The 11,954-nt window shown below is 33.1% G+C and overlaps 1 protein-coding gene and 1 long non-coding RNA gene across 3 annotated transcripts; both read left to right on the top strand.

Moving 5' to 3' along the window:
• The first annotated feature begins 2,909 nt into the window (after nucleotides 1–2,909).
• Nucleotides 2,910–3,846, top strand: LOC112588559 (uncharacterized). 2 transcript variants are annotated; one of them, XR_003112926.1, is made up of 2 exons: nucleotides 2,910–3,430; nucleotides 3,529–3,846. XR_003112926.1 is itself a non-coding variant. In XM_025298872.1 (2 exons), the coding sequence occupies exons 1-2, from the start codon at nucleotides 3,389–3,391 to the stop codon at nucleotides 3,807–3,809; spliced, it is 312 nt and encodes a 103-aa protein (XP_025154657.1). In that variant the 5' UTR covers nucleotides 2,910–3,388; the 3' UTR covers nucleotides 3,810–3,846. The 2 variants fall into 2 exon arrangements, 1 of the variants encoding a protein (XP_025154657.1); XM_025298872.1 differs by having other exon boundaries at nucleotides 3,540–3,846.
• Nucleotides 3,847–7,264: 3,418 nt separating this feature from the next.
• LOC109504223 (uncharacterized) lies at nucleotides 7,265–11,485 on the top strand. Its single transcript, XR_002162928.1, has 2 exons — nucleotides 7,265–7,589; nucleotides 10,562–11,485. It is a non-coding gene; the product is annotated as an uncharacterized LOC109504223 (long non-coding RNA).
• Nucleotides 11,486–11,954: the final 469 nt, after the last annotated feature.

Raw genomic sequence — 11,954 nt, 5'->3', positions numbered from 1 at the left:
CCCAGCTAAGCCATGCGCCATCGACCGGAACAAGTAATAACCGAAAGGGGCCAGGTCTGGCGAATACGGCGGGTGCGGTAGCAGATCCCATTTCAGCGTTTCGATGGTGTCCTGAACGATGGAAGTGCGATGGCACGAAGCGTTGTCGTGCTGCAATATCACTCGTTCGTGTCTCGTGTCCCATTCTGGCCGTTTTTCGAGCACGGTTCAAATTGATCAGTTGTTGTCGGTAACGATGCCCTTTGACAGTTTCGCCCGGTTTTAGCGGCTCATAGTACACGATTCCTTTCTGATCATGCCAAACGCAGAGCATTGTTTTCTTTTCGAAGCGATTTTTTGGCCGTGCCGTCGATATTGATGCTTCACCAGGTAAAAGCCACGATTTTTTGCGTTTGGGATTCTCCAAATATATCCACTTCTTATCGCCAGTAATAATTCGATGCGGGAAACTCTTTCTTTCATGTCGCAAAAGCAAAATTTCGGAAGTGGCTCTTCGATTTTCCATCTGTCTCTCAGTCAACTCATGCAGCACCCATTTTCCTTCTTTTTGAACTTTTCCCATGGCATGTAAACGTTTGGAAATACCTTGGTGAGTCATGTTTAATGCCTCCGCAAGTTGATCTTGTGTTTGCGTATCATCTTCGTCCAATAACGCTTGCAGATCGGCGTTCTCAATTGTTTTTAGTCTTCCGGAGCGCTCCTTGTTCTCAGTGTCGAAATCGCTACTTCTGAAGCGTTTAAATCTTCACAGGTAGTTTTCGATGGTGCATTTTCGCCGTAGGCCTCCTCAAGCAAACGACGTGCTTCAGCTGCACTTTTTTTCAGGTTAAAGCAGAAATGCAAAGCTTCCCGCAAACGCTGTTTATTTGGCACAAAACTCGACATCTTCGTTGTTAGAAAAAATATTTTTACGTTGCGATATGTGTTGGTATTACGACTGGTTATTGTTAACAGATGTCCAAGCTATAAAAAACACAACTTCAGACATGTATGTCGACTACATGTGTCGTTAGCGCCATCCATGTGTGAAACCCGGAAACTTAGTTGCGCATCTAGTATATCGCCAACGAGGCGGAATATCTCTTCTTGTGAAATTGTATTCGCGTGATCCGCCTTAACGCTTGATGCATCTTTATTTATTTATAATAAAAGTTAGACGGCCTGATTGCAAAATCTCGCTTTGTGAGGATCTTGGGAATAGTTTTAGAGATATGATATAACAATATGTTGATGATATATTACATCAGTGAAATAATATATCTCATTTTGTAAAATGGTATTGTAACGTGATCCGCTCCGACGCTTCATACATCTTTATTTATTTATGATGCACTTTTCACAGTCTGACTGCAAAATCTGGTTCTGTAGGTTTCTCGGGGATAGCTCAAAGAAGATGCTATAACAATTTGGCGGTGAAACATATCGTCAATGAGGTGAAATTTTGCATCTTCTACAATGATTTTTCGACTGATTCGCTTCGACGCCTGGTACGACGGACGCTTTATTTATATATTATAAATTTTTGACGACCGGATTGCAAAATCCTGCTTTGTACCAATCTCGGAAATAGTACGAAGAAGATGCTGCAACAATTTGTTAACAATACGTATCATCAAAGAGACGAAATATTGCATCTCGTAAAATGATATTTCGAGCGACTCGCAGCGATGCTTGGTACAGCGGACGCTTTATTAATGTAAGGTAAATTTTTGACGGCCGAATTGCAAAATCTGGCTCTGTAGGGTTTCCGAGGATAGTTCAAGGAAGATACCATAATAATTTGGCGGTTATATATATTGTCAACGAGGCAATATATTTGTTCTTGTAAAATTGTATTCCGCCTGACTCGTTGCGATATTTGGTACAGCTGACGCTTTATTTGTGTATAATAAATTGTTGGCGGCCTGTTTGTAAAATCTAACTCTGTAGAGATCTCGGGAATAGTTGTAGGAAGATGCTATAACTAATTCATGGTTATATATTGCGTTAATAAGGCAAAATATTGCTTCTTGTAAAATGGTATTCCACCTGACTCGCTGCAACTCCTGGTGCAACGGCTGATACTTTATTTATATATTATAAACTTTTGACGGCCGGATTGTAAAATCTGGCTGTGTAAGGTCCTTAGTGATAGTTCAAGGAAGATGCTGTAACAGTTTAGCAATTATACGTATCATCAACGAGGCGAAATTTTGCATCTCGTAAAATAATTTTTGGAGTGATTCGCTGCGATGCTTGGTACGGCGGACGCTTCATTTATTTTTCATAAATTTTGAACGGCCGGATTGCAAAATCTGGCTTTGTGGGGATCTTGGGAATAATATAAGGAACATGCTATAATAATTTGGCGGTGATGTATAACGTTAGCTAGACAAAATAGGTTAATTTGTAAAATGGTATTGCACGTAAGTCACTGCGACACTTGGCTCACTCGCCCAAAAGCCTGGAAAGCATTTTCTTGCCGTGTATCGATCGGCGAAAGCTCTAGTGAGTAAGACAAGGACAGCGCGATCGATTGTTCGTCCTTGTCAAACTGACTTGACCCAACCTTCCTGCTCTTGCGTTCGCGCGCACGGTGTTGGTTCGCGATCTCGCCGCACGAGGCCTCCAAAGTCAACGTTGGATTTGTCTCTGGTTCCTGCAGACCCTTAACCAGTGTTGCCAACTTGGCTTATTTTCCGTCATTTCTAGCTTTTTTAAATAACGCTTAGCGTGCAAAAATTGCGGTTTAGCTGTTGACGTATTTTCTGGATTTTTTAAAAATTGAAACGGCGGATTTTTTCTCCAAAATAAGTTAACTTTTTTTATTAAATTTGAATGAGGCGTTATTAGGTGTGATTTATTGTTATTGAAAAGAGTTAATTATAATTAAATAATATATATTACTTTAACATTGCATGATTAAATATATGTATGCTTGCACTAGACAGATTTGCGTAACTGAAATGATTTGATTTGCTGACGCGGTTTAACACAAGTTACATATCTTACGTCGCATGGGGAAGCAGCATAAGGCCTGGAATACAATATGTCGTATGTTGGAGTCGGATGTCGCAACTCAGTTGATGGTCCAATAAGACAGTTTGTTTTCCGGTAACGAGTTTTTCTCATTGGACTATGAATGAATCCGACATCTGACTCCGATATACGACGTATTGTGTTCCAGGCCTAAGAGCTCTCGCAGGCCAGCGCGACGCGACACGCGACAAGCGACGTGCGATATTCAATGATCGTTCTGCTATTTTGATAATTGTACGCTTATTGGATATCACGCGTTGCATATCGCGTGTCGCGTTACGCTGGCTATGAGAGCTCTAAGATTGCGAGGATACTGAACTATCTACATAATAGATAATAGGAAATAACAACATTTGATCATTTATTTGTGATGTACAAAGCTTATTTCTCAACTCATAAGTTTGACTTGAACGTAAGTATTATTACTTGTTTTAATATCTTTCTGCACTATTATTTTATATACCTTATATTATTGCTATTATTAACTTAGATTAATTTTGCTACATTTAGGATATATGTAGATGCCACCACAATATAAACAAAAATTTCGTCTGGCTTGGTTAAAGTCAGATAAATTCAAAGACTGGCTCTTACCTATTGATGATGATCCAACAAGAGCAACATGTAAGTGGTGTAAATGCACTATTACTGCCAAATTGACTGACATTGATAACCATTCGAAAAGTAGAAAACATATAAGAGCATCAGCTCTATTTACTTCATCGTTTTGTCAAAAGAAGATTGATTTTCCTAAAAGAAATAAGAAGACATCAGTTGCTAAAAGTAGATAATACCGCGTATATAATACTGCTTATAATAAAATGAAATATGAAAAATATATATAAAATATAAAAGCGATTGTATCAATAATATAATATAATTATATTATTATGAATAAAATTAATCAACAATAAAACTAATTATGTATTTATTTTAATTCCTTTCTTAAAAACATATGCACACGTATACATAGCACGCGTGCACACATACACACATACACACATTTATTAATTTTAGCTTATTTCTGGGGTTTTTTGGAGAAGCATTTGACGGATTTTAAAATTCAGAGTTGGCAACACTGCCCTTAACACTGTTTGGTGATGGATGTTTAGGGGTGCGGTCCATCAATCACTACAAATGCTTCGAAGCGTTTTTACTTCTCTTTCTTTCTTCGTTTGCATCCGAGAAATAGAACGAGAAAGAGAAACGCTTCAAAGCATTTGTAGCGGTTGCCGGACTCTAGGTCATTGACGATGTCATGACTGCTTACATGCCGGTCTTGCTCGACTTTTGAATATCATCCACTTTTACTGTGATTGGTCGGCCACTGCGAGGAGCATCTTGGCATCGAAATTCCCAGAACGAAAACGACTGAACTATCTTTTGGCTGTTGCTTTTGATAACGTATCTTGTCCATAAACAATACAAATTTCTTCACGGAACTGCGCAGTTTGCGCATTTGCGCCTTTATCGAAATAAAATTGTAAAATGTAGCAGTTTTGCGGAAAGTTCATTCATCTTCATGACGCAATACCTTACGTCTGATTATAAGAATTCCAACACTTTTTGTACTAGCTTCAACTGTCAGCTGTCAAATGACGTTAGACCTGACCTGCTGCGACTCATATGGTCTGTTTTTTGTAGCTGCACTGTTGAACTGGCGTAATAAGTTAAAGTGAGACAAATATAGGTTTTCTCACTCTAGCTTATTGCACCAGTTCAGCAGTGCAGTTACAAAGAATAGACCAATATACTCTGAGATTTAGGACACTAACACTATCTCGTACACAAAAGGCTCAATACTTTTTAGACAACCTAATAATATATTTTACAAACCGTTTTTTGCTATGAACATTTGAAACGCAAAATAGGCAAACGATTTCCTTTGATTTACTTGATATATTTTTATTATTTATAGTATTTATTATTTAAAATTCAGCAATTTAGTATCATGCAAATTATATACCAACGTAAAATTGCGGGTACCAAGAGTAAAATTCTTCATCTAAATATGATCAAATATTTGACAAATTATATAATAGAGATCATTTTAAAATCTGTGGTAAATAGTGTGTGTAAATAGAGATTATAAATCACTGAAGCTGATTATTTAACATAAAAAGATCTAGATAGTACTAACGAAATTTAAAACTAAATGAAAAATTTTAATTTGATATTTACAAGGTTACGATCAACTAATTAATAAGTAATTGATACAACATACGGTATGAAAAGGATCAATATTATCAAAGCTCAGTGTGATCTTGTTAATTCAATTTAATTATATTTCATTCCAAAACTATGCCATATGTAGAGATCGCACAGATGCGTGTTATTTTATTTTCTGAAAAAAATACACACGGACTTAAATGGCAAATGTGTTTTATAGTTTCCGCCTAATTTTTATTTCTTCCATTTCTTTCGTTACTTAATAATAATAATTTTTGTATTTCTGTTCCTTTTTATTCACACACCTACATACACGCACACACACACACACACACACACACACACACACACACATACACACACACACACATACACACGCGCGCGCTCGCGTATATACACGTATGCACGCACGCATCCGCACGTATACACACATAGTCATTTCCTCACATATTTAAAACAATTTAGGATGCGATGCACTAGACGCTTTATAGGCTTCGAAGCGTTTCTTTATACAAGGAATTAATTAAATCATTATATAACTAGAATGCTTTGAAGCGACTAATGAATCGTATCCTTAGTCAGATCGTTCAACTGTTGTATGTTTGAAATTTAGTAAATGATATACATTAACTAAATCGCTTTCCGTTAATAATTATTACGATTATTGTAGATTATTAATCAGTAATTATTAGAATACAATGTAATTGATGTACACATGCATCGTTGCGTATTTGTAATAAAATTTGAATACTTGGATCCTCGAATTTTAACATCTACAAATAAGAAAAAATTTTAGATATCTGGATGTTTGAGTTCATGATTTGTAAGAAATTCTTCCATTCGGGAATTTGTACATATAAATATACATGTATTTCAAGAACCATGAATTTATAAGATTCATGAATTTTTAAGTTCTTGAATCATAAAATTCTTTCACATGACTCTTTAAATAATCTCAGATATCTTTAAATCCTTGGATTCAAGTATTCTTGGATTAGTAAATCTTAAGCGTTCCAGTTCCGCTCGTTTTTTACATTTCTCACATTGTATATTCAATTAGAATTATTGATCGTAATTTATATATATATATACACACATATATATACATATATATACATATATATACATATATATATATATATATATATATATATATATATACCCAGCAAACACAGAATATAACTGTTATATAACATAGGAGTAATATGTAATATAACATATGCTATACTCTAGTTATATTAAGGTTACATAATTTGGTTTCATAGTTGTAATATAATTGTGTTATATATCTGTTACACTGTTTTGCTATAAGCTAGAGATAACATTATAATAATAATATAACAGTAATGTAACACGTTATATAACAGTAATTACGTTCATATACATGATTCATCACATTGATGTTATACAACATAACTATTCATGCAATCCATTAAAAGCTGCAAATGCTTTCTATTGCGAATAAGGATGCATTCCGATAGAGAAAGAAATAGCAAAGCGGAACAGTAACAAATAAAAGAAATGGTGGAAAATTAATCAATCAGAAATTCCGTTCTGCTTTATTCTGTAGTTCTATGTTTTTATGTATTTTTAATGCCTTCATCGCACTTAAGCAGACCATATTGCCTATTGCATATTGCCTATTTATATTGACATTTATAATGCACGTTTATATGCATACTGATATGTATATCCCCACAAAAAAGTCATATCGAATCCACATGGAACGTATTCGTTGCATTCACGTGGAATCCACAAAACCACATGGATTTCATGTGGACACAACGTTCCTATTTTCGTGGAGATATCCGCATTTATACTATTTAAACGTTTAAGAAAGCATGTATATTATACAAAACTCACACAGAGAAAAATTTCTTTAGGTTTAATATTCTTACTTGTTCGATTTTGAGTTGTTTCATTAAAATATATTTTTACAATATTATTTTTAGAAATAAAAATTCTATTTCATTGAAAAAAAAACCATTGATAAAAAACAGTTGATAAAAAACAGGATTTGAGATAATATTTTTCAAAAACTTTTTTTTAGATTTAGTAATTAAAATTTAAATTTCCTTGAATTTGTTTCAAATTATTTCTTTGTGGGTTAACCATTATAATACTCCATTATTAGTAATTTTGAAACATAGAATGAAACATTGAATCTATATTGATATTCGTCGTATATCGAATGTTGTTGCGTTGTTTTAATTTTTGATATGAAAAGTTATAATGTTCTGTGAATACTATAAGGATACATTATATAAGCACAAGTCACAAGAACATCGTTGGAGTCATTGGGATAACTGCGTGCCACTCGATTGTCAGGTTAAAGCAAAGCCTAGCATGGTCAGCACATAGAAGGTGAACCGCTTGGAATTGAAGCTATCGACGGACGCAAGGTGCGAGAAAATTAGGAGTAAATTTTTTATATAACAATAATATTACAGTTATATAACAGCTGTACAACATTTTAGTAACATGTGATATTTCTGTTATATAACTGTAACTTTCTATGAGTGGGAAATTATAACTAACATGTATATTGCTTGTAACGTACACGTTATATTACGTGTTACATTTCGTTACATTACGACAATGTAACTGTTATGTAACTATGTTTACTGGGTATATATGTACATATATTATGTTTATTTTTACTTGTTCAAGCGTGTCCATGCACAATTACCGTACATTATGCCTTACGTGACAAATATTATTTTACAACTCAGTCTATACATGCGCATACACGTACGCGCGTGCGCGCGTGTGTGTGTGTATGTTTGTGTATACATACGTGACATGCATCATGTTCACATATGCAATTTTTTGGATCTACGAAAAAGGTGAAAATGCTCGATTTGACTTTCTTTCCTCAGTTATTTTTTATCGACAATAAAAACATATACCTTGTTGATAATGATGTGATGTCAACAGATTATTGATAACGATAATTATTTCTTTCACGAATAATTTATTCCCTATTTACAATTACTGAATATATTGAAATCAATATTGAATATATGGAATCAATATTGAATATATTGATATCAAATTTGATTTAAAAAATTGTATTAAACTTTTCAAGAGATTAAAAGAATTATGTATGGATGTATGTGTGTGTATGTGTGTCGGCGCGCGCGGACACGCGTGCAGGCACGGGCGTGTACGTACATGTACGTAAAACACGTATTTTAGATAGAAATAATATTCACCAATTAAGAAATGGATTGGAGTAAAAACTTCATTACTTTTCTTTCTTTTCTTAAAATGTACAACAATAATTCAGTCTAATACATTCCAAAGCACCAATTTACAATTATTCGATCACGTATATTCATACATACTTTTATATCTTGCCATTTACCCCGAAAAGCATATCAATCAATTTTATTTTTCGCTTATGTTTCTCACTAATATAGACTTAAGGGGTTACATACATCCAGCTGGTTGCAAAAAATGGATTCTTCAAAAACTGTATTTTTCGAAAATGTGTATCCCAGCAAACACAATATTACATGTAACGTGCATTTTAGTTGTAATTTCCTACTCAACAATATAACTGTTATATAGCACATGTGTGTATAACAGATAGATATATAGATATAACACATGTGTTATATAACAGTTATATTGTTGAGTAGGAAATTACAACTAATATGCACGTTACATGTAATATTGTGTTTGTTGGGTATGATTCTTCGAGAATATTCTTTGTACAGTTAGTTATAGACTAAAATTTATAGAAATTATGACATTCTAAATAAAACCGGTCTTGTCACGCGGTCAATATGCATTTAGTGATTATAAAATTCCTTTTGTCTTATCAATATCAGAAATCTTTCTATTCTAAAAACTTCCTCAAAACTTTTTTATTTTATTTTATTAGAACATCATTTATGTATAACAGTACAGTTTTAAGCTAACATTTTTAAGAACAGAGTATTCATTTTAGTCGTCTTCAGTATATCATATCGAACATTTAGTAGAAAAAATAATGAGCATGAGCAAAATATTGAACATAGAGAGAAGCAATGGTTCTAGGAAAAGAATTTTTTAATAGATAATTCAGAAGACATTAAAAAGGAAAAAGACGTCTATTCTTTTCAAAAGATACGAATCAGAAGTAGGAGTAATAATCATAATTATAGTCCATTGCTTGATGAAGTTCTCAGTATTATTAAGATATAAAACAAAGTCAGGTTATTAGAGAGTTATGTTGACAAATTTATATAAAATAATAAAATAAAAATTAATAATGTAAATTTGAATATTTAATGTGGAAAATCTCACAAAAGGAATATAATTGTGGAGTCATTGTAAAAATAATACATATGCATATATGCACATGACATCCTTGAAAAATGCAAATTATGTCATATCTAAGTATAAATAATCATCAATTTGCTATTTTAAAAAATAACCACTGTATTAGTTTGACCGAATACATAATATTAGCAGCGACTAAGGAGACATAGTCTTGTAAAAATCTGAAAAAAAAATATTTATAAAGTGTAACTATCAAAATAAAATATATTAAAATGCCCGGAATCTTTCGATAAATTTCTAAAAACTGCAAGTTTTTTAAAAATATTTAAATTTTACTTGAACCTTTAAATATGTTTCTTTCGAAACTATGTTTTCGAAATCGGTATCCAAAATATTTTGGGAACTAGCGAACTCATTTAGCCGTAGTTCGCATAGATATTCTTAGTAAGATTATCTAGTTTTTGCAATTAGAATATATATGATATCTATTTATTTTAAAACGTAAGTTTTAAACGTGAGATACGGAAGAATTTTTTATGAAAAACGATCAATCTACTTTGATGGCCAATTAATTTATGAAAAATTAATATTTTAAAAATCAGTTGCGATAAAGATCAGTGTTTTGTTTATTTACTATAATACACATTTAGCCATGTTTATTTTAAGTAAGTCGTGTTGGAGGTGCCAAAGTCGTTTTTAGGTGCCAAAAATACCGGACTATCGGCGACTAGTTTTATGTAAATATTAGAAGCGTTACATCTCAACTTTCTATAATAAACTTTATGTAAATAAAAATATGAAGGATCTTCTATCAAAGGTCTTTATATATATGAAAAAGTCAATAATATAGTTAGTAGAAAATTCAAACATCAAGCGTTTTTTTAACTGTTCGGTTGTATGTAGCCCCTTAAATTAAATTGCACCTAATGTAAATGTAAATTATGCGTATATTCACAAAAATTTCTACTAACGTTCTTTTCTCCCATTTCCTTGTTCGTATAAAAAATTTTCTTCTATGTAAAATAATGCTTATAAATAAAATCATACTGCTGAATTTGTTGAAAGAATTTTAAAGATTTAGGATATCACTGATTTTTCGCAACAGGAATTTACGATGCCAAGGATATATGATACTAAGGATTTGTTACACCACAGAGATACGCAGTATATCCCAAAAAGATTTAGCTAGTCTAATAGCAAGAAGTTTTGATGACAAGGATCTATGAAATTAGGGGTTAATGATACTAAAGTTCTGTGCGTTCGCGTATCTTTAGTATGTATGTGCATGCACTTGTATCATTGACCCCTCGTGATAAAAGTGAATGTCAAGTATAAGTACTAGTAATATAGTAGCGGTAATAGAGTACTAGCAGAGTAGCGGTAGTATCGATAATAACAGTACGTAGTACTACCTGTACCTCTACGATAGAGTTTAATATTAGTAATAGTAATAGTTGTTGTATTTAATAATAATAATAGTAAGTCTTGTGCAAGCAACAAATGACATTTGCGTTGTTTAACACCGTATCATACGAATCATCCTTTGAGATAATATTTGGAAGTTAACCGACAATTAGCGATACAGACACTTGCCAAGTGCAAAGACTTTAGTGCAAAGAAGCGATTAAAGTTGCTTGGATCTTAGGTTTCCTTGGATCCTAGACGCTTTAAATCTTCATCACAAATCAAAGAAATCGGATAGTTTATGTACCAGTTACATTGTATTAATAAAACCTAGTTACATCCGTTTTATCTTTTCCTTTCCGAAATTACTTACTTCATATTATTCCTGAAAGCTCTTTACGAAAACTCTTTTTATGGAAAACCGTAAATTTAATTTTACAAATATTCCAATTATGTAATAGAACCTGTAAATAAGTATGCTTTTGGCTGTCGTACTAAACATTTTGTTCGATGTATTTTAGCATATTATTTCAAGATAGTAGATTATGCAATTCTGATCAATAGACGAACAATCAAACAGCAGGCAGATAGTAAACGGACAAATAGACAAACAGACAGACAGACAGATACAGACAGATAGACAGATACTGTGACACGAAGCGTATAAGTATTAATATATTTGACTGACGAACGTGACGCGTGCTTTCGTGTACATATGTCAATATATCCACATGCCAGATGGGCGTATTATAGTTTCCTTTTTTCTTTCTTTCTCTTTTAACACAGAAACTTGATTCTACACTTGGCAGTATTGTGAACGATCGCCCTGCAGGCGTTTATTTTTCGTTATCGTACTTGCACTTTTTGTTTCGGTTCTTAAATCTCGAAAAAGACGACAATATTTCAACAAGACGAGAATGACATGAACGATGAACGTCCTTGGCAGTGATCGTAAAATTGCATGCACACTTTTCTTTTTTATGTATTCTTCTTTTCCGATCGGTCATTGTCGACTCGCTTCTGTTAAACGTATATTGTGTTACATTACTTTAACATATATTTCTTTTTTGTCTTGCAAACATCGAAGCAGTTGT

Source organism: Harpegnathos saltator, unplaced genomic scaffold (genome assembly GCF_003227715.2).
Source record: "Harpegnathos saltator strain DR-91 unplaced genomic scaffold, Hsal_v8.6 scaffold244, whole genome shotgun sequence".
NCBI lineage: Eukaryota > Metazoa > Arthropoda > Insecta > Hymenoptera > Formicidae > Harpegnathos > Harpegnathos saltator.
This window is presented reverse-complemented; position numbering and strand designations above follow the sequence as displayed.